Genomic DNA, 22,027 nt, shown 5'->3' on the forward strand with positions numbered 1-22,027 from the left:
AACCCACAAATAGATAGCACATATACAATAACATCATACTATGGGTCCAATCAACCATCGGGTTTAAATACCCCAGGCCCCTCATTTATGGGTTCAATCAACCATCGGGTTGAAAAAACCCAAGCCCTCAACCATTGGGTTGAAATGCCAACACATTATGAGTCCAACCATCATTAGGATGGAATACCCTCGTGTAACATCCAAAATATGGTCCCAGAAATTTCATTTTTAATAATAGATAAAACAGTATTTATCAATGACATCCAAACATATACATAAAACAACTTTATAAATTTCTGTAAAATCAGAGTAAGACATCCAAGGCAGAAGCATATGGTGCGTGCTCTGCAATCATCATGAGCTCTTCTTTTTGAAAACCGAAGTACCTGAATCCAAATTGAAAACCGTAAGCACGAAGCTTAATGAGTTTCCCCCCTAACTACCACATATCACACATATCATACAATTAGCAGATACGGGCCCCGCCCACACTCGGATAACGATGATATATGGGCCCCACCCACACTCGAATAATGATGAGATACAGGTTCCGCCCACACTCAGCTAATGATGAGATACAGGCCCCGCCGACACTCGAATAATGATGAGATATGGGCCCCACCCACACTCACATATATATAATCATATAAACATTCCAACACATGCAAAAATCACAAATATAATTGTAACGCCCCATTTCTGGTATGTAATCAGTAACATCCCCATTTTCACGGCTAAGAAAAGACCGATTTTGTTTATGCTTTATAAAAATCAGAGTACTTCTTTTGATAAAAAAAAGTTGCGGAATTGGTTCCCAGTAAAACATGATAAATATGTTATCAAAGCGTTTCCGAAGAAATGTATTTTTATTCATTTTAAAACATTTAGGATGTCATCGTCAATACAGAAACATAAGCATAAACAAAACTTACATTCATTTACAATAGTGATCTACACCTCTTTAATCTCTCAGTGTAATGTAACTTCATATCGGCACCTGTGATTCAAATAAGCTTGAGTGGGTCAGGTTGGGAAACCTGGTGAGTACATAGGGTTTTCAACCCACAATAATATAATTATTATGTTTAAACATCAAACAATCAACTCAATTACCCATCCCTATTATCTTATATACTCTTAAGGATCTACCCGAAGAATCAGTTATTCCTCGTTCATTTATTCCTAAGGATCATCCTAAGGAATTGGCACAAAGTCCATCGTTACCACGGTTTACACAACGGGCACTAAGTCTGCATAGTCACCAGGGATTAGGCACTAAGTCTGCATAGTCGCCAGGGTTTAGGCATCAAGTCTGCATGATCACCAGGGTTTAGGCATCAAGTCTGCATGATCGCCAGGGTTTAGGCATCAAGTCTGCATGATCGCCAGGGTTTAGGCATCAAGTCTGCATGATCGCCAGGGTTTAGGTACCAAGTCTGCATGATCGCCAGGGTTTAGAGTACACCGGGTGAACACATCGTTCACAACACCTACAGGTTGTGAGCCTGCTAGTGTTCCACTAGACTGTCTAGAATAGTCTGTGGTTGTCATCCATACTCTGCTAGATGACGAGGCCATCATTTAGGAAAGGCTTCTCACATCGTCCACCTCTCACCCTTACCTCATGGTCTACATCACCTCTCAACTTATCATCCAACTCAGACTCCATTTATTACATCTACTCATGTTTTACCCAACATATTATCGTAGATATAAAATACATATACACTTTAAATCATTTAAAACATGTATAAAATCGTTCACCCAGCATAGATAGCAAGTACTCAGATAATATGCACATATATCACGTAATTTATAAAATACTTCATATCTATGTGTAAGATGAAAGTAACTATGCACTCACCTGATTAGGTGGTGATTCTGCCTTCGAACGGCGCTTCGTTATCTCAAAACAATTATCCCTCGATAAAACCTAATATCAATGTCACTAGGGTTTAGTCTAACGTTAACCGCAACTAATTAATAGTCTAGCTATTATTACTATTATATAAGTGTTAAAGAATACTTATATAACCCATACTAATAGTCCAAGAGTTATTATAAGTTCCTAATAACGTTACTATAATTAAATAAAAGCTATATTAAAAATAACGTATGCATAACTCACTTACAACGGGTTTTAAAGAAAACCGGGTTTTGCTCGGAGCAGCGTTTCTAAACCGAAAGACCCTTTTTCTCGGGACTCCGGGAGTCTCGGGGCTTCCTTCGGGTGCTAGGGGGCTTACCTAGGCTTAGGAGGAGGTTAGAAACCCTAGAGAGAGAAAGTAATGAGAGAAGGAATGAGTTTTGGTGTGAAAATCTTGGCTGCCTTTGCACCTCTATTTATAGGTGTGAGGCCTCGCAGGTACGCGTTGTGGTCCCTTTGTCTACGTGGGGCGTAGCTTCGGTCGTACAACACGTGTCGCAGAGCTGTTGGGGCGACGTGGACCTCCTCGAATCGCATGAAGGATACGAATTATGCGCAGCGTTCCCTTCGGACGCGAGGCGTTCCTTGAACGCGCTGCGTTCTTCTTGTATGCGCTGCGTAGCGAGCCAGCTGTCACCCATCTGAAGCGAGTCTGTGGTCAGGAAGCAACGACTGAGATGTGGCCACATCATCACCCCCTCGCAGATTCGCAACTTTCCTTCCCGACTTCAAAAATTCATATCTTTCACATACGAGCTCCGTTTTCGACATTCTTTATATCCACGCGTAGGCAGAAACATACTCTACAACTTTCATTTAGACTCCGTCGGCTAATTTTGAATTTATTTTAAATTTTATATTTTCAACAGGTCGGGACAGGATTGGTCTGTTAAAAATCCGTAACTTCTTCATCCGACGTCCGTTTTCATCTGTCTTTTTACCGTTACACTACTATTAACGAGATCTTTGATTCTCATTTAGGTTGTGTCGGCTAGAAACCGCTTGATCTAATATTCGAACTTTGGGTTGTACACTACTAGGCCGAAATTTCGAAAAATCATAACTTCCTCATACGAAGTCAGATTTGGGCGTTCTTTTTGTGGATGCTCTCAGTTTAACATATTCTATGACTTTCATTTAGATCTCTAAGGCTAAAAGTATCTCTATCATAAATTCACTATTTATGCTTCCCGGTATCGTGTCGGTCCCATCGCAAAACTTCGACGGGTCATAACTTCTTCGTTATAACTCAGATTTCGGCGTTCTTTATATTCCCGAAATCCTTATTTCGACCAATACAACTTTATGTGAAGATATCGGGCTTATCTGACACTTTAATTTTGACGCCCATTGTCTCTAAATTGACTAGCCCGGATCTGCGGGCGTTATATAATCTAAACATAGCATTTTTCCCTGTTCTTAAACTATACTCGACGAGTCAGAAGCTCGACTCGTCGAGTAGAGACGAGTTTGGCACGTGGGTTTAGCCGGCGACTCGACGAGTCTATATTCTTGGACTTGGCGATTCTGCCAGTCTGGATGAAACCCTAATTTCATGGGTTTGCACCCTATTTAAACAACCTTATGAGCCCTAAACCAGCCTCCATCACCTTCAGAACGTCCCTTGTCAAACCTTAGCATTTACTTTAGCATTTTGAAGTATTTTTTTCACCTTGTGAAGGATTTTGGTGCATTTTGGGGGTTAGAAGAAGAAGAAGAGAGAAAAAGGGTATTCAAAGAGAGCAAAGAGGATCCGAGTTTCTGGTCACATTTCAATTCCCATTGAGGTATGAAACTCGAATATTTAATTCCTAGCATTTAGATCCTCTTAAAAGCTTGTTATTGTTAATTTGAGTCATTTCTTGCCTTTGATGTCGATTTGAGAAGTAGTTGAGATGAATGGGATTCAGATCTATGCATTTCAGAGTTCCATGAGCTCAAGGTTGCCACCTTTATTGAGCCAAGTTCCCATTCCAAACCTAGAATTCCACTTTTAGCTTATGTTGGGTATTTAAGCTCTATTTGTTATTGCATGCACGTAAAGCTGGAAATTTTACGTGTAAAACCAATCCTAGGGACCCGGATCTATGGATAGGATGCACTGAAATTGACTAAATTTGACTAAATTCGACTGTATAGTATTAGCATGCATGAGACTCAACGAGTCGTTCTTAGGACTCGACAAGTCGGTTCGTGATCCCCAAATTACTTTCCCCTTTTTGTGCTACGAGTTGGATGAGTAAAGATTAGAATCGGTGATTTAGGAAGCCGAATTAGAAATGGAGGGGCTCAACGAGTCTACTCCATGACTCGGCAAGTCCAAGGCAATCTTCTTGCCTCAAGAGCAGACTTGACGAGTTGTTCATACAACTCGGCGAGTCACAGTCAGACGTGTTCATTTGATGAAGGAGAACTCGACGAGTTGTTCATCGTACTCGGCGAGTCGGATGAAGTTAGATTCGATGTTAGTATGGAAGAAGAACTCGTCTAGTTTTTGCCAAAATCGACGAGTTGAAGTGGGCAGAGGATTAAAAAAGGTGTTAGGGACTCGACGAGTTGGCGGCCCAACTCGGCGAGTCCGGTCAATTTGTAGCACCTGGTTCTTGGTACGTATTCTTTTGTTATATACTTTGCATTTTGGCCTTGGACTCGACGAGTTGAAGGTCCAACTAGCCGAGTAGAGGCGGGAAGGGACGCGGGACTTGAGCGATCAACTCGGCGAGTCGGGTCCCGGACTCGGCGAGTAGACCTTGTTTGGACAAAAACCCTAACCCGGGTGTTTTCACCTTATTTAAACGCTCTAAATTGGCCTCATTTGTCCCTAACACTTCCAGAGAGCTGTAGAGAGAAACCCTAGCCCCCATATTGTTCTTGTGAGTGATCTTGGCCTTATGAAGGAAGTTCGGAGCTTAGTAGAAGAAGGAGGAGGTTGAAGAGTGCAAGAAGGGGAAGTAGATCCAAAATCTATACTGTGGAAAGCTTCCATTCAGGTAGAAAAGTTCCTATCTTGATCACTAGTTCATTAGATCCCCTTTTGTCCCTAATTGGTGGTTTTCAAGCCCTAAAACCTCAACCTCCACGTGTTCATGCTCTATGTTCTAAAAGGACTTCAGATCTGGACCTTATGGACATCTTGGAAGTGTAAAGTCTCTGTGGTAGAAGTGATTGAGGTCCCTGTTGAGTGTATGACCTCATAAAGAGCTTGAAATTGCCTTTTGGAGCTCATAGGGCCATGCATGCACGTAAAGTGTGCAACTTAACGTGATAAGCATGCCCTAGGAGCTTAGATCTATGGTTTGGAACCGTTGCATGTCTCAGATTTGGTCTGTATGGGAGGAAAGTTGAAAGGACTCGATGAGTTCCAAAGTGGACTTGGCGGGTTCTATGAAGATGATCTTAGACTCGACGAGTTGGATAAACAACTCGGCGAGTCTTATGAAGATTGCATGGAACTCGATGAGTTGTTCTTCAAACTCGGCGAGTCATATGAGCTGTTATTGAGTTAAGAAGGGTTTAAGTGTAGAAGGTCCAACCCTTCGTAGCTGCACGCGGAGTTAGCAATTTAACGTGTAGCAATAGTCCCAGAAACCAAATCCTCAAGATGGATGCTCTGGTGAGGATTTCGAAGCGAGTAGGAGATCTGCACGTGGGACTCGGTGAGTTGTTCTCGGATTCGGTGAGTCGGATCGTGAGTCAGTCTAATCGTCCCTAGAAGTAAGTTAAGGGTGACTCAATGAGTGGGCACTACAAGAAAAAAGGCCTTTTACGACGCGCAAAACACGACGCTCTTTGATTTATGTTACGCATTAGAGAGCGACATTAAAAAAGTGTCATCTCTTCAAAATTTTGAAGGATTTAGGTCGCGCATTACTGAGTGCCCTTAAATTAGTGTCTCATGTAAAAATATTAAAAACACGGAGGGCCCTTTATCTAAAATGTGCGTCCTATATGAACGTCGTTTTATATTTTTTTTAAGAAACGCGCGTCTCTCCTTGTAGAGGGAAAATGAAATCCCCAAATATTTTAAACACTGCTTTCTTCTTCTCCTTCGTCTCCGCCCCTCACCCACCTCCACTACCTCCAACCCACACTGACTCTTCAGGAGTTCACGACGACGATACCATCTCTAGCGCCTTCAACATGTTCTAAAAATAAAATCTCTCCATGAGAACCAGTGTCTCGCCGTCTAATGTTGCCCTTATCAACATATAAAATCCGTCTTTCATGAATATGTTATTGTGTGCGGCGGATGTTATGGAGACTGCGACTCCTCGAAGATTTAGGGTTTTGCTCGGTGTTGTTCTCAGTGAGTCTCACGAAAGCGATTCAGGCCTCATTCCTCTCTCATAACGATTTAGGGTTTTTTGGTACAAGGTATCGACTAAGACACCGACGACTTAGGGTTTTTTTCATAAAAGATGTGTATATGCACTTCGATTTGCTGATTGATTCCTTTTTCTAATCAATTATATTTGCTAATGCAGAGCTACCCAACCGACATTCCTAATGGCTTCATTCCATTTTCTGCGACTTGGCTCCCCAATCGACACGACCCAACCTTAAATGCACTTCTTCAAACAATGTAGAGAAGCTGGTAAGATTATATTCAGATGAATTCTGTTATTTGAAATAGATTAGACGCTTGTTCACCTCTGGATGAATGTTTCTTATTGTACACCCAAATTGGAATTTCCAAAATTGGTTATTTTAAATTTGTAATTTAGGTCGCTCAGTGGATAACGTTTGAGTCAGAATGCAAAATTGATGATGTTTGATTTAAAGGGCACAAAATTGATAAATTTTATATTTCCAAATCGTCAAATTAAGATTGTGTCTGTGCTTACTCTGTAAGGGTTTCTAGTTCGTGGTAAAGTACCAAATTTGAAACAGAACTCTATAATTTTCTTCACTTATTTGGCTTTCATTGGAAAATTGAAGAAACTCTATGTTTATATCCATATAATCTACTTCTTTTCCTTTTTGTGGATGTTGATTATTTAGTTGCATGAGGGCTGAAGATCTCATCATCAACCTCCATGGATTTCCTTTTCATTGTGACTTATCAATTTGAATTATGTTTCCATTGTTTTCTTCTTGAATTATATTTCTACTTTCAATCTCTTGATGCATTTTGATTTTTTTTTGTTGTAGATAAAATCAAGCCTTCTGATTTTGGGCCTGATCAGGAAACCAATTAGTGTGTAGTTGGACTGGGCCTGTTAATGAGCGCAAAGGTGGCCTCCGAAGGTTGAATCTTTAAACCCTTTTTCATGTTTTCTTGAAAAAAATGCAGTCTTTTTGATGAGTTGATTGCAGTTAGAACATAAAAGTTTAACATTTAATTTTATATTTTGTAGGCAATAGCAAATCTTTCAATGAATCCTACTTTTGCAAAAGCTGTGGCGGCATCACCATTCTTGCAGGCTTAGCAAGATCTATGAACAGACTGGTGGCAGAAGAGGCTGCTGGAGGGCTTTGGAATCTTTCTGTTGGGGAAGAACACAAGGTTGGTTTTTGGTTATATTTGTTTGTCAAATGTCAAACCTTTGACTTCTTATTTATTTATTTCATATCTCAATAACATGGATAATTTTGTTTCAGGGAGCTATTGTAGAAGCTGGTGGCATAAAAGCTTTAGTGGATTTGATCTTTAAATGGCCTAAAGGTGGTGATAAACCATTTAGCAACAAGTGTAATAGCACTTCCCTAGGTTGTGATTTTTTCTTGTACAAACATAGTTGTTTTAATCCATATGACAAATTATAGGATGTTCCATTTTTCCATTGTGGAGATGACATCCAGCGTTCCAAGTATTTGGATCGTGATTCTTACAATTTTGGTGACTAGTTCAACAGGTACAAATTGTAGGGTGTTCCTATTTTAGAGTCCTAGATGTAACTACAATGTCAACATTCTTTTATACCATTCCATTTTAGAGTCCTAGATGTATAGATACATCAACATATATGTGTTTGTGCATGTAATACATAAAACATGACCAAATGGTGAGATGAAAGACATAGAGAGAGAAACTAACATACCAGGTCATTATTACACTTCTCCAGATCAAGAACCTTGATTGCAACCGTCTCCTTTAGTGGAACACAAAGAGCTCTGTACACGGATGCACTGACTCCTTCACCAATTTCCTCATATAACTTGTAATCCTTTGCATCCAGAGGGAACTTCTTTTTTGGATCTTCCATGTCTTCTAGATTATTATAAAAGTAAAGCCATATTTAACATAAACTCTAAAGACATAGAGGTGTGAGTCAACTTAAAGTTAAATTCCTTCTAACAAGCCAACATGGCTGTTCTATCAGTATATAACTTCACAAATCCAGTTACTTCATCAGAACAACCTTCAAAGTGCTTCAGGCATCAAATGATATACAACCACTTACAAATGACGACTTTCGTGTGTATGTTACTCTGTGGGCGTAGAGAAATGTGGGAGGTAATTTGCTCATCTTTTTTCTACTTAAACATAACATGTATTTTTTTTGGAAATGATATGATGTAGAGAATTCATGTTTCTTTTAAATGCAGGCTGATACACTTGTGGAACACATAAAATTCGACCATGGATACACATCCAAGAGCCCTGTAGTAATTAATGTGAGTAATTTATTTTTTTTAGCGATATTCAGGGAAGATTTATAAATTTATAGTATAGTTAATATTAATAATTTTGTTTATGTCTCTTTGTTAGTTGCTTGAGATAATGGGAGAGTTCAATCCAGAACAGCAAAGGGCATTCTGTCAGTTTGTTACTGGTGCACCTCAGCTTCCTCCAGGTGGCTTGGCTGTCTTGAACCCTAAGTTGACCATTGTCAGAAAGGTAAAAAAAACCCCCTCAACCACCCCTTGTTTTCAAAATTTTATCTAGGTGAATTACGAAATTGCCCCTCCTCAGTCACTAACCCTTTATTAATTACAACGCTCTTCAAAGTTCCAACAACACTGCATCAAATGCTGCGGGTGGAGTGTCAGAATCTGCAGATGATGATTTGCCAAGTGTCATGGCATGTGCCAACTACCTCACGCTTCCTCCCTATTCCACCAAGGTAAACAAACTTTTCATTTCTTTCTATCACAAATAAATGGTTTTTTGATTGAAAAGTATTGTTTCCCCTCTTCTCAATAAGACTTTGATGCAAATATAGATAAAAATGTCTGGATTTTAGACAAATCTGATTAGAAGTAGTTTTGAATCAAATTGATAAAGAAGTCACAGAACCCTAAATTATCTGGATTTCTTTTACACTTGAGTTATGATGTTTTGTGGTCTAAGTCACCTTTATGTCATATTCTGTGTGATTTGGCCAGAATTGGAATTCGGATTGGAACTGGAATTTGATTCCATTCTAATACCGCATCATGTTTGCAACACTGTCTCTTTATAAATAGTAAATACTCTAACTACCCTTTTAACCCTATATCTCACAAGTAAACATATCTCTTGCATTTCCATTTACTTTTCCTCTTCATATTGTTTACAAATTCCAATCTATTTCTTATCAACCAAATGTGTGAGAGAATCCAATTTCTTGAGATTCCAGATCCTTCAAATTCCCATTCCTTTGAATATGGTTCATTTATTTGTGTATTATATTGCACCATACTTTCATTTCTTTTTTTAAGACATTCTATTTTCAAATTTTTTTCTTATCAAGGCATTGTATTTTGAAAACTTTACCCAATTATAACATTCTTATTGTTTGCATTTACACTTCTTTACACGTCCCAATTTCAATTCGTTTATTTAAAAATTGATCATTTTAGGTTTTAGATTTTATTGATAACAGGTGAGACATGTGATATAGAAAGAATCAGCTAATAAAAATTACATATTCACCTCTTTTTCTATATTTTGTACGATAATAACATACAAAATTTGTATATTTGGCAGAAACTTTGACCAGGACTTGTTTTCAATCTCTTGTGTGTGCAAATGACGTAACTACCTCTAGAAAGTTTTTTAAGAAAAATAAATTGGAAGCAAGCATACCAGATTAGCATCAGGATCTGAGGAAGGCATCATGATATTAACTTCAGTTGCTTTAGTAGTTGTTATAGAAGTTTTGCCTTTTCTATTCAAAATTATAACTTAAAAACACCACCTGTTCCCTCTTTTCTAGCTTGTATTACTGTTGCTGGCTTCCAAATGAGGCCTTAATTGTCATAAACATTCTACTGTTAGATTTGGCCCTAATTTTTGTAATAGTCAACGATAGTGGGGTAGCATATTGAACTATTTGCTTAAGAAAGACATTATATCTTGTCCAATTTATATTTGAATTCAAGTTATGCATAATGTCAATATTGTTGGATTAATAAATACATTATACCTAAAGAATAAAGATTGTATGATGAAAGAAAGATTGTAAATTACCAACTATTGGTTTATCATTTGCTGAGTTAACCTACATTTTTTTCTGTAGTTTTATCTTGTTTCTGATATAGCCGTGAAAGAACTCATTGCAGTTGCCACCAACAGAGAAGGTAAGCTATAATATGCCAAAGTTGAATTACTTTTTAAGAAATAACAACCTACTTTTAGTTATTTGTTTATTATATCAACATACAACATCAGATTCAAAAAGTGTTGTAGAGCTAACAAATGGTTCTTCAGGTATGCAATACTCTAGGCATAATTATAATATAAAACTATAAAAAATTTAATTTTTTGATATATATTTTTTATTTTGTTTTGCAGAGGATACTAAAGAGCAAATCTTGCAAAGGATATTTTTTGTTTTGTTTTGTAGAGGATACCCCTCACATTTTCCCAAATTACCCCTTCCTCTACAATGTTTTTTTTATTTATGTGTATTTTGTGCATCAGGTAAAGTTGGTGGAAGAAAGGAATATGAAGCCACTTGATTCAAATCTTGCAGCATTAGTCTTAAAGAATTATGAAAGGCAAGATGCAACTTTACTTAGTTGGAATTTGATGTAGAGAGTAGATTAGATGCAAATTTAGATATTGTAAAAAATAGAATTGTATGACATTAAATTTTATGCAATGGATTGTATTTTTTGTATATGATATTTTATTTCTATTATGAGACATTAAATGCAAATTTAATTTAAAAATTAATAAATATATAAATATTTTTTTAGAACATTTAAAATTATGATACGCAAAAATGTGTGTCATCTTCATTTATGACATGGCCTTTCTTGACAGGGGCTTCCTTGATACGCATTGCGTGTCATAAACACGCGCGTCGTAAGGTTACGACACGCAAATGCGTGTCATCTACCTTTATGACAGGGTCTTCCTTGATACGCAATGCGTGTCATAACCGCGCGTCGTAAATGCGCGTCATAAATATGCATCGTAAATGCGCGTCGTCTCTCTTTATGACAGGGCCTTCCTTGACACGCATTTGCGCGTCGTCTGAGCGTTTTACGACGCGCAATGAGCGTCGTAAAAGGCCTTTTTTCTAGTAGTGGGGAAGATGGACTTGATGAGTAGAACTGGGATAGTAGGAGAGGGACTCGGCGAGTCTGTGCCATGATATATGCTAATATGATACAATTGTTTATATTCGTTGTCTGTGTGATACTTGTATGTTATGGCTTAGTAGCTGAGTGTGGGCGAGGCCCGCATCTCTCAGATAGCGAAGTGTGGGCGAGGCCTGTATCTCCCAGATAGCGGAGTGTGGGCGAGGCTCGTATCTCCATGAGTGTGGGCGAGGCCCGTATCTCCCAGATAGCGGAGTGTGGGCGAGGCTCGTATCTCCATGAGTGTGGGCGAGGCCCGTATCTCCTAGCTGTTCATTATATGGTTACATGGTATGAGGTATTATGGGGGAGCTCACTAAGCTTCGTGCTTATAGTTTACTATTTTGGTTTCACGTACCTCTTCAACTAGGGGAAGGAGCTGGCGCGGTAGCGACATATCACACACACACTCTTGTTTTCCGCATTATGGATTTTTCGGGGATGTACTCTGACATATTATTATGATGTGGCTGGTTTTCAGACATAAAGCTTTATTATGAAACTTTTATATCGAAGTTTTTATGAATTGACTTATTTAAAAAAATGAAATTTTTGGCTTGTATTTTTGGGATATTACATAATTGAAAGTTGACTTTGACCATGAAGTTGACTTTGACTAGGGGTAAAATAGTCATTTTACCCTGAGAATAGTTATCAGTATCTGATTTACTGTTAATAGGATTTGTAGCCGGGGAGTTCCGGAGCAGCAGTCAACCAGTTTCAGATTTAGCATCTCAGCAGCCAGCGTTACGAGGTGAGTTTCCTTTCAGTAGGAACGGGTCTACAGCCACAATGCCGACCTGTTTAGTTAGCAGTAGTTTCAGACTTTGGTCTGATGCAGTAGTTCAGTGTGCTTGATGTCTTTGTGATTCAAGCCTGTCTCTGTGTTATGTGTTCCAAACTTCGGTCCGATGCAGTATGCAGTATATGTATTTATGCTAGTAGTTATGATTATGCTATGCTATGTTCAGCCAGTTCCGGACTTCGGTCCGATGTAGTTTCCGGACTTCGGTCCGATGCAGAGGGCAAGGCCTTGGTTAGTTCCAGACTTCGGTCCGATGCAGTTCCGGACCTCGGTCCGATGTAGAAGGCAACGCCCTGGTTAGTTCCGAACTTCGATCCGATATAGCTTCCGGACTTCGGTCTGATGCAGTGGGCAAGGCCCAGTAGTTGCTTTATATGTTATTGTATGGTATGTAGTAGTTTGGGGGAGCTCACTAAGCTTTGTGCTTACAATTTCAGTTTTGGTTTCAGGTACATCCGCTAGCAAGGGGAAGAGCTCGGGATGATGGCATGACACACACCACAGTTGCAGTTTTATCCTGAGAGTTTTGTTCAAATATTTTGATATGATATTGACTTCAGTTTTGATTTGATACATTTACCATGGCATTTTGAGACATACGATATATGGTTTTATTATATAACATTTGATGTTGTGGTGTTTGGTAATGTTAAAACAAAATTTTTTGGGTTGTATTTTTGGGACGTTTCAATAATAGCATACACCACAATCAATGGGCCCCGCCCACATACAAGTCATATATGCATAACCTAATACTAGCATATAAAATAATCATCAGGCGCCGCACAACATACATATCAATACATTCACATGCCAAGGTCACGCAGACAACTAGCATCCTAACATAATAACCTTGGACTGACATTGGTGCCTACGACCCGCTAAACATAGTGAGGAGACTCACTTCGCACTGTAGACGATCCCTGGCTGCTGGCTGACAAATTCCCGAACTGTCAACATCAAAATAAAGTCAATTAACAATCGGGTTCCAATGCATAACCATAAGTCTATATTTGGGGTAAAAAGACCATTTTACCCCTAACCTAGCTTTGTCCAAGACCAATGCCCACACTCAATCTCTGAAGGCCCAAAAGTCAAATAATTAACTGTAACGCCTATGTTTCCGGGCTTGCCATTTTTAGCAATATAATAGTCTAGGTTAACCTTTGTAACCCGTTTTGAAATAATAAGAGTGTATTATTTGAGTATTATGTGTTTTGTGCTTAATTGCTTAACTAAGAATAAAAATAAGCGTCAAAATTTAAGTGTAAAATAAACTTAATATCTTTGGTTAATGTTGTAGTAGTTGAAACGAGGTTTCCGAATATATAAAGAACGCCCAAATCTGACTTCGTATGAGGAAGTTATGATTTATTGAAGTTTCGGCTTAGCGGTATGCAGCCTGAAATACTCGATTTGAGATCGAGCGGTTTTTAGCCAAAGCAATCTAAACGAGGATCGAAGGTCTCGTTGTTGGTATCGAAGCGATAAAAAGTTAGGCGAGAACGGACGTCAAACGAAGAAGTTATGAATTTATAACGAAGTTTTTCTGTCCCGGCCTATTAAAAATAAATAATAAAAATAAAGTCAAAATTAGCCGACGGAGTCTAAACGAAAGTTGTAGAGCGTAGTCTCACCTACGCGTGGATATAAAGAACGTCGAAAACGAAGTTCGTATGAAGAAGATATGAATTTCCGAAGTTTATTAAATAATTTGTATTTATTTTTAATTGGAAAATCCGGCATTATCCGAAGAGGAGTCAGCGATCCGATCCGAAGTACGCCCCGCGTACATTGAAGATGTCGACATTCGCACTCGAGTCTTCGGATGACGCATGCAGTGACGTTTTGGAAGCAGTACGCCCCGCGTACTCCGAGGCTCCAACCTCCTATAAATAGGATGCGAGGGCAGCCGGTTCTTTTGTTCATTTTCTCTCTTCTCTCTCCCGTTTTACATCGTTTTGCGTGCCAGAAATACCTCGAAGCCCCGATATTATTCTCGAGCCCCGAGGCAAGTCCCGAGATCCCGACGATCCTAAGAAGTGCGGTTCCCGAGTCAAAGCTCTGCTCGCGAGAAGTTCGATTTTTGTAGAGATCTTCCAGATCTACTGGAGATTACTACTTCTGCAAGTCGTAGTGCTGTCCGATCATCTTCTGATCAACTGAGTGTATACTACCTTTCATAAACACAATAATAATGCAAGTATGGTTTGAGTGTATTAAGTATATTGTGGTTTATACGTGTGAGTGTGTAGTTACTTTCTTCTAACGCATAATTATGAAGTATTTTATACGAAATACGTGTTATGTGTATAATTTTGTTGTTATATGTGTGAATGTATATTCATTTTCTTCTATCTCATAGATCTGATTTATTTTCTATGAATTACGTGTTATGTGGGTGTGCCTCATCTGTTATGTGGAATATGTATTGAATGAAAATGATATACAGGTTTTAAACTATGTATGAAAATATATATTTTTATCTACTAATATGTTGGGTAGAACATGGGTAGATAGTTGGTGTGTAATAAACAGATGAGAGGCCTCGATGTTGTTGTTGTTGTTGATCTAGTTATTCAGCGGAGTATGGATAACGACCACGGACTCTTTCTAGACAGTCCACTGGAACGCTAGCAGGTTCATAACCTGTAGGTGTTGTGAACGATGTGTTCACCGGTGTACTCTATCCCCCTCATGGTTGCCTTTAGGATATCTATTGTTGAGGAAACCCCTTAGTAGTGATGTCCGTCCCGATGAAAATCTTAGATTAGGTCCCTTGAGATAGATGTTGTTTTAGGGACGTAAAGTGAGGATAACGGGAATGGGTAATCGGGATAGTGATTGGTTGGTGAAATTAAATATAATTTATTTATTGTGGGTTGAAAACCCTATATGCTCACCAGGCTCCCAAGCCTGACCCACTCATTTTTTAATTGTATTACAGGTAGTGGCGCGAGGGCATAAGATGGTTGAATCATCAAATTGTTTTGTTTACAAGTCTGTATATGTATATATTTGTTGAATGACTTGTAATGTTATCGTTTATGCTTTATGGTCTGTATCGGAACATGACATCCCGAGTTTTGATTATATAATGAAAATGCATCTCTTGATGAAATGCTTTGATAAATATTATTTTATCATGTTTTGTTTTGGGAACAAATTCCGCAACTCTTTCAAATCAAAATGATTTACTCTGAAATTATTTAAAAGCATAAATGAAAATCGGTCTTTTCTGGCCGTGATTTTGGGGATGTCACATTAACCAAGGCCCAACTATGGCCCATGATGTGTATATAAATGCACTAGTTTTAGTCCTACTTTTAAGATATAATTTAGACACACTACTAGAAAAAAGGCCTTTTACGACGCTCATTGCGCGTCGTAAAATGCTCAGACGACGTGCAAATGCGTGTCAAGGAAGGCCCTGTCATAAAGAGAGACGACGCGCATTTACGACGCTCATTTACGACGCGCAATTACGACGCGCGTTTACGACACGCAATGCGTATCAAGGAAGGCCCTGTCATAAAGGAAGACGACACGCATTCGCGTGTCGTAACCTTACGACGCGCGTGTTAATGACACGCAATGCGTATCAAGAAAGCCCCTGTCAAGAAAGGCCATGTCATAAATGAAGATGACACACATTTTTGCGTATCGTAAATTTAAATGTTTAAAAAAAAGTATATATTTATTAATTTTTATATTAAATTTGCATTTAATTTCTCGTAATAGAAATAAAATACTTTTTTGATAGATTTACTAATTTTCAAATTAAATAACACATTAAAAGTCTCATAATACAAAATAAAATACCATAAACAATAAAGATAATTCATTGCACTAAGGACCATTTTAACAAAAGAATATAACATTATATACCATAAGTACCCTCATGTAATCAATCTCTTACAATGTTACTAAAAATAGCCTCAAGTAATCAATGTCTTACAAAGTTAAGAGACTTAGATACTCAGTTGGTATGTAATATGGCACTAAGAAGCCCAAAAATTGTTTGTGTTTTTCCTGTTCCTGGTGGATCCTACATGGACAAAAGGTAAAGATGATGTTGCATCAAACCAATCAAGAAACAAAATATAGACCTTTTAGTTTATGTTTCTTATTTACTTAACAAAAACAAGACTTAATCAAGAAAAAAAATATAGACCTGTCCCTAACCTTCTGTGTTGTGGAAAAAGCTAATCCAACCAAACCTCTTATCCTACCAACCTCTTTCTCAACTGCATCCTTCAACTTAGCATCAACCTGAAACCAAACTCATTTTATACATTAACCAATTATAAAACACTTCATATTAATATCTGAAAATTTTAACTAATGACAAAAATAAGAGGTTATTAGAATCGGAATAGGTGATTCCATCTTTGTACTACTTTTGGAATTCACTTCATTTTGCTTTAAGATTCCTGATGTCTGAAACAAATTATAACCACACAATGCAAAACTATAAAAGTCAAAAGTCAAAAAAAGACGAACTTCACATAAAAAAATACCCATAGACTATCATTGCAAAAAAGACGAGCTTCACATAAAAAAAATACCCATAGACTACCTTGATTTAAGAGGAAACAGAAATAAGTGGTTAATAATGTGTGGCCCAACCGAAGCTTCACGGTTTCTATCAGCAAAAAAGTAGAGAAAATTATACAGTACTTATTAAACCAAAAAAAGAATACATACATGCTCATTGAAAACACCTCCAACTCCAGATAAACCAAGAAGAACATGAGGTTTGACCTTTTTGACCTGCAAAACACCATAAAATTGGCATCCCCATTTGCAAAGTATATAACTTTTTTTTTTCTTTTCAAAAAAGTTTTTCATATAATTAACTAAAAAAAACACAATTATTCCAAAAATAGATGTAACGTACCACTTCAAGAAGATCAGATCCCTCATGGAGACCTAAACTTTCAACCTCTCCAATATCTTTGGCAAATGGTGCAGCTGCTGAGTCAATACAACCTCTCTCCTTTGTGATCAAACCTTGCATCCAAAAAAATTTTAAAACTTTATATTCATAATAGCAACGCACTTACGTTTCCCCTTTTTATTTTCTATTCAAACTATTAGTTCACTGAAAAATAATAGAAACATAATAAGATGGTAAGTTGGACGAGGGCATTTTCGTAAAATCATACGTCTTTATCAAGTAGGAAAAATTGAGGTTTTGCTTCTGATCCTGCCATTCTTGCAGCCGCCTGATAGGCCACTTTAAGAACACCAAGCCCTGCACTGAAAACCATACAGAATGTAAGTTAAAGTTCATTATATATATATATATATATATATATATATATATATATATATATATATATATAAGGAGAAATGAGGGTGTGAAGTACCTTCCAGCACCAACAACGACAATTTTTTGGTTTGCAAAGTCTGATAAAGGGCGACCTTGTGCCCTAACAATTCCAAGTAATCCAGCCAATGCAACACCAGCAGTTCCCTGCAAAGAAGAACAAGTGGAGGAATCACCCATTCCATTCCATCATTCCATCAGGCAAAACAAACATGAATTTTTTTTTCGTTCCGGTGGAATGAACCATTCCATTCCTTCCTTGACTCCATCATACCAAACAATAACTTGATGTTTCAAATCAAGGAGCATAAGCATTAGACAGATTCTAACCTGTATGTCATCATTGAACATGCAGATCTTCTTCCGGTATCTTTCAAGAGTTTCAAAAGCCCACTTGAATTGAAAGTCTTCAAACTAATTTAACATGGACAATCATAAAAGATTTCATATAAATTCAACATACATAAAAAACCAAACATTTGAAAGCTTTTAAAAAAATGAACCTGGACAATAGCCTTTGGCCAACGTGCATGAAGACCTTCCATTAATTCATCCACTACCGATATATATTCATCCCCTTCTAATCTAGGTTGTCGTAGTCCTATATCTGTCAAAGTAAATATAGTTAAAAAAGAAATCATTTAATTAAAATAATATTAACTTGTGGGTAAAGTTAAAGATGCTATACAATGAGTTTGTGTACACTTATCCACTTACAAAGGGGATTATCTAGTAGCTGTTGATTGTTAGTTCCAACATCAAGCATGATAGGAAGGATCTGCAATGCATACCAAATGTATTAGTGAGAATGTACACCACGTTTTCGTTTGGTTCATAGAATATTATTTGAGGGGATGAATCCATTAAAAGGAATTGTAATTTGTCACATGTTTAGTTGACAAAAACTGGAATGGAATGGAATTCAATTTCATTCTTTTGCTTGGTTCATATATAAATGAAACTTTTTTTTTAATGTTTACTTACTGAAATATATATCAAATGAAAGAAATGGGATTGAATTCCATCCATTTGGCAACCAAAAAGGTCTCATAATGGAATCTTATATTCCTAATCTGTCCAATTTCATTCACAAACCAAACACTCCATTACACATCTTATAATTTCTTTTCACACGGGAGTGTCAAAGGGAATGTGTTTGATCAAGTAGTATAGCATATAAATTGAAGTTGTGATTTAAAAAAAAAGAAGCATACTCTTTGAGGATTGATACCAGCAGCAGCAACATACATATCGAGCTTTCCAATAGGTATGGCCATTCCCTGAACCCCAAGATCACCAAGCCCAAGAATACGGCTGCCATCTGTAAGAACTACCATGTCTACCTGAAATTTTTACAATAATTTACTTATATCTAAATTGGTTTATGAATAAAAATAATTAGAATGAAAATGCTTGATGTAACAAGTTATGACAGTTTAGCACATCCTTTGTATACAGAGAGCATATTGTGAAAAAACTTTATGTTTTAATTAATAACATAATAAGAGCCAATACCTACAAAATTCACACAAAGGGTTTTTGATTAATTCACAGAATTTGTTACAAGTTTGAATTATACAGTATACAACAAGTGGCTTACACATGGCGTGGGACCCACTAAAGAATGTGAACGGCTGTAAATGACCACAGGGTCATCACTTGGAATTTCAGAATTGCCAGCTGGCAGTGGGAGAGGACCAAATGTATCAGAAAAGTCCAATTCAAGAGTATCTGATGTTTCATTGGGAGGGTTTTTTGGGAATTGGAAATAGTTCTTGGAGGATTTGAATGGCTTGTTTTCAATTAAAGCAGTTAATTGAGAAGAAACCATTGTGGAAATTGGAAAACAGAAAGGAGTGTTTTGTTTGCGTTTGTATTAGTATTACAGACTATGGATGGAAAGATACTAAGATTCGAGCTGATGAAAGGCTTCTACCAATGGCTTTAATTAGAAGGAAGTTCAAGTAAACAATTGGATTTTCAAAGAAATTTGAGAGAATGTTGATTTATGTGTGTGTTGGAATCACCAAAAAAGATTCATGGAAAGCATTAAATCTAAGAAAGAATACGACCTATGAGGTTCAAGAAAACCCCATCCGTTTACCTTCAATCACCAAAGACCACCACTTCTTCATTCTTCTTCCTTCGATCTGTCCAAGCCCCAAAGGTCCTCCGATTTCTACCGATGACGGAGTCTAAGAAGCCAAGGAAGGCTCACCGGGAACCAATAATTTCCTCCTCCTCCTCATGAATAGATCGATCATCCTGATCTACCAGCCGTTACTTGTCCTACTTCATCGGACTAGTTGAGTCCCCTCCCTACATGTAATCTGCTGGCGACAAGGAAGAACAGCCAAGGAGACCACCGGAGCACCTCCCCCCCAAGCTGTGGCAGACAAGAGAAGCGTCGCTGCTTCTCCCTTCTCTTTTTGTCAAATCAATCCCGCACCAGAGGTGCTTCCCCTTTCTCGATTGATTTCCATCATCGACCACCATAGCTGCTTGCGTTCTCATCTTCCTTTCTCGATAGATGAACCACGACCACCGGACCAAAACTCCCGCTACCTTCGTCATTCTAATTCCCCTTTTTCTTTTTATCTGTGGGGAATAAGAAACAAACGAGAATTAATATTTGGATTCTAATATTGAGACTTGAGAGTATAATACTTAATTAGGGCTTTTTCTGAAAATTTCAACATCGAGTGGGGAATAAGAAAACTATTGGCGAGTATTCTCAATAACAGCAGAGAGATGAAGAAGGTGAAATTACAGCAACGATGAAGTAGATGAATGGAAATTAGAAGCCCTTTTTCTTGATTGAGATGATGAAGTCGAGAGATGGAGATGAAATCGTAACCTTCGATCTTTGATTGAGAAGTTGCACAACAGTGTGAGGAGAATGAAAGATGCATGAAAATGCTTAGGGCAGGGAGGGTAGCGGGCTTTTCTAATTTTTTGGCTTTTCCTTTCCCGCTTGTAACTAAGGAACGCGCGTTCATTAAAATTATAAAGCGACACATATAGAGGGCGCACATTTAAGGTACAACGCCCTCCGTGTTTTTAATTTTTTTTCTTTTGACACTAATTTAAAGGCACGCAATAATGCGTGACCTAAATCCTTAAATTTTCTGAAGAGATAACACTTTTTTAACGTCACTCTCCATTGCGTAACATAAATCAATGAGTGTCGTGGTTTGCGCGTCGTAAAAGGCTATTTTTCTTGTAGTGACACACAAAGGCAGTGGACCTGTCAATTGGTGGTATAGTTGAATAAGCAGCGTATCGAACACAGGGAACGGTAATTAAACTAATAACTAGAATTAACTAAAACAAGTAATAAAAGTAAGGGTTTTCTCTAGTTTTGCAAAACTAGAAACTTAAACAACTAACTAAAATGCTAATTAAGCAACTAACAGCTAAAGCAAGTGAAGACCAACTAAATTCAATTATATGAAGACTTCTGTTTAGGTTCGATTCATTTACTCTTATGGTTGATTTTATGGCAAGTACAATGGATTAATTGTTATTGGCTACCGATTAAAGTGATTAGGTTCACATTCGCTATTACCAATCCTTAGAAAACAGATTAATTTAAGTAGTGATCAAGTGATTAAACTAATGAATTTCTTAGTTAATTTGTTCGGGTTAAATAAGACTTGTAAATAGCTAATCAAATTACTAATTCAATTAACTTCTTGTTGATGGTTTATCACACAAGCTCACACATTAATTTACCCATTTTCTAGTTAATCCTAGTTTCACATTTGCTATTCCTAGGCACATAACAATGTTTTCACACAAATCATATGAGATAAACAATTAAGAGATGTTTATGCAGCTTAATTACTTGCTAATTAACAGAAAATAGTTGTGGTTAATGCATAAGGTTCTTTAACAAGCTTAATAAAACATAATTCACCAATAAACAATTAATCCAACCATAAATCAATCCATAGTTGTAAATTTGTCTATCCTAAATAGAAGATGAAAAGTTTAGCTCATAATCACAACAGATAGTAGCTCACAAACAATGTCTAATAACTCAAACATGGTTCAAATAAAAGATAAAGTAAAGAGTATACTAAATTTGCCTTTAATCTCCTTAAAGTTGAAGTATAGGGTTACCTTCACGAACTCTAAAGCTCCAGCAGCACCTTAATCGCAAAGTAATCTCCAGGATCTTCATAGAGAGGTTTTAATTCGACAATTTGGCTTCTATTTATAGTTTTCAGAAAACAGGGGCTACTCGCCGAGTCCTCTTTAAGAATCCGTATACGGCAAGGACTTTCTATTTTGCTTCGCGAACATTCGTGGGGACTCGTCGAGTAGTCGATGCAACTCGCCGAGTCCTTCAGGATTTTAACTCTTTTCTTCTTTTTTCTTCTTTCTTCAACTCTCAAGTTCTCGGTCGCATTTCCTGCTTCCTTTTGCTTCCGAGCTCATCTTTAAG

General features: G+C 37.6%; 2 protein-coding genes across 2 annotated transcripts; one reads left to right on the plus strand and one right to left on the minus strand.

The window, feature by feature from the left end:
- The first annotated feature begins 8,234 nt into the window (after positions 1 to 8,234).
- Positions 8,235 to 10,656, plus strand: LOC111877564 (E3 ubiquitin-protein ligase UPL3-like). Its single transcript, XM_052769660.1, has 7 exons — positions 8,235 to 8,384; positions 8,477 to 8,545; positions 8,640 to 8,768; positions 8,872 to 8,994; positions 10,372 to 10,432; positions 10,524 to 10,578; positions 10,647 to 10,656. Exons 1-7 carry the CDS (start codon positions 8,235 to 8,237, stop codon positions 10,654 to 10,656), a joined length of 597 nt encoding a protein of 198 aa, XP_052625620.1.
- A 6,736-nt stretch (positions 10,657 to 17,392) lies between these two features.
- LOC128133000 (NAD-dependent malic enzyme 59 kDa isoform, mitochondrial-like) lies at positions 17,393 to 18,955 on the minus strand. Its single transcript, XM_052770019.1, has 6 exons — positions 18,792 to 18,955; positions 18,295 to 18,355; positions 18,081 to 18,184; positions 17,908 to 17,991; positions 17,618 to 17,724; positions 17,393 to 17,507 (listed from the first exon to the last, which is right to left on the minus strand). Exons 1-6 carry the CDS (start codon positions 18,912 to 18,914, stop codon positions 17,408 to 17,410), a joined length of 579 nt encoding a protein of 192 aa, XP_052625979.1. The 5' UTR covers positions 18,915 to 18,955; the 3' UTR covers positions 17,393 to 17,407.
- Between the last annotated feature and the right edge of the window lie 3,072 nt (positions 18,956 to 22,027).

Source organism: Lactuca sativa, chromosome 3, assembly GCF_002870075.4.
Source record: "Lactuca sativa cultivar Salinas chromosome 3, Lsat_Salinas_v11, whole genome shotgun sequence".
Taxonomy (NCBI): domain Eukaryota; kingdom Viridiplantae; phylum Streptophyta; class Magnoliopsida; order Asterales; family Asteraceae; genus Lactuca; species Lactuca sativa.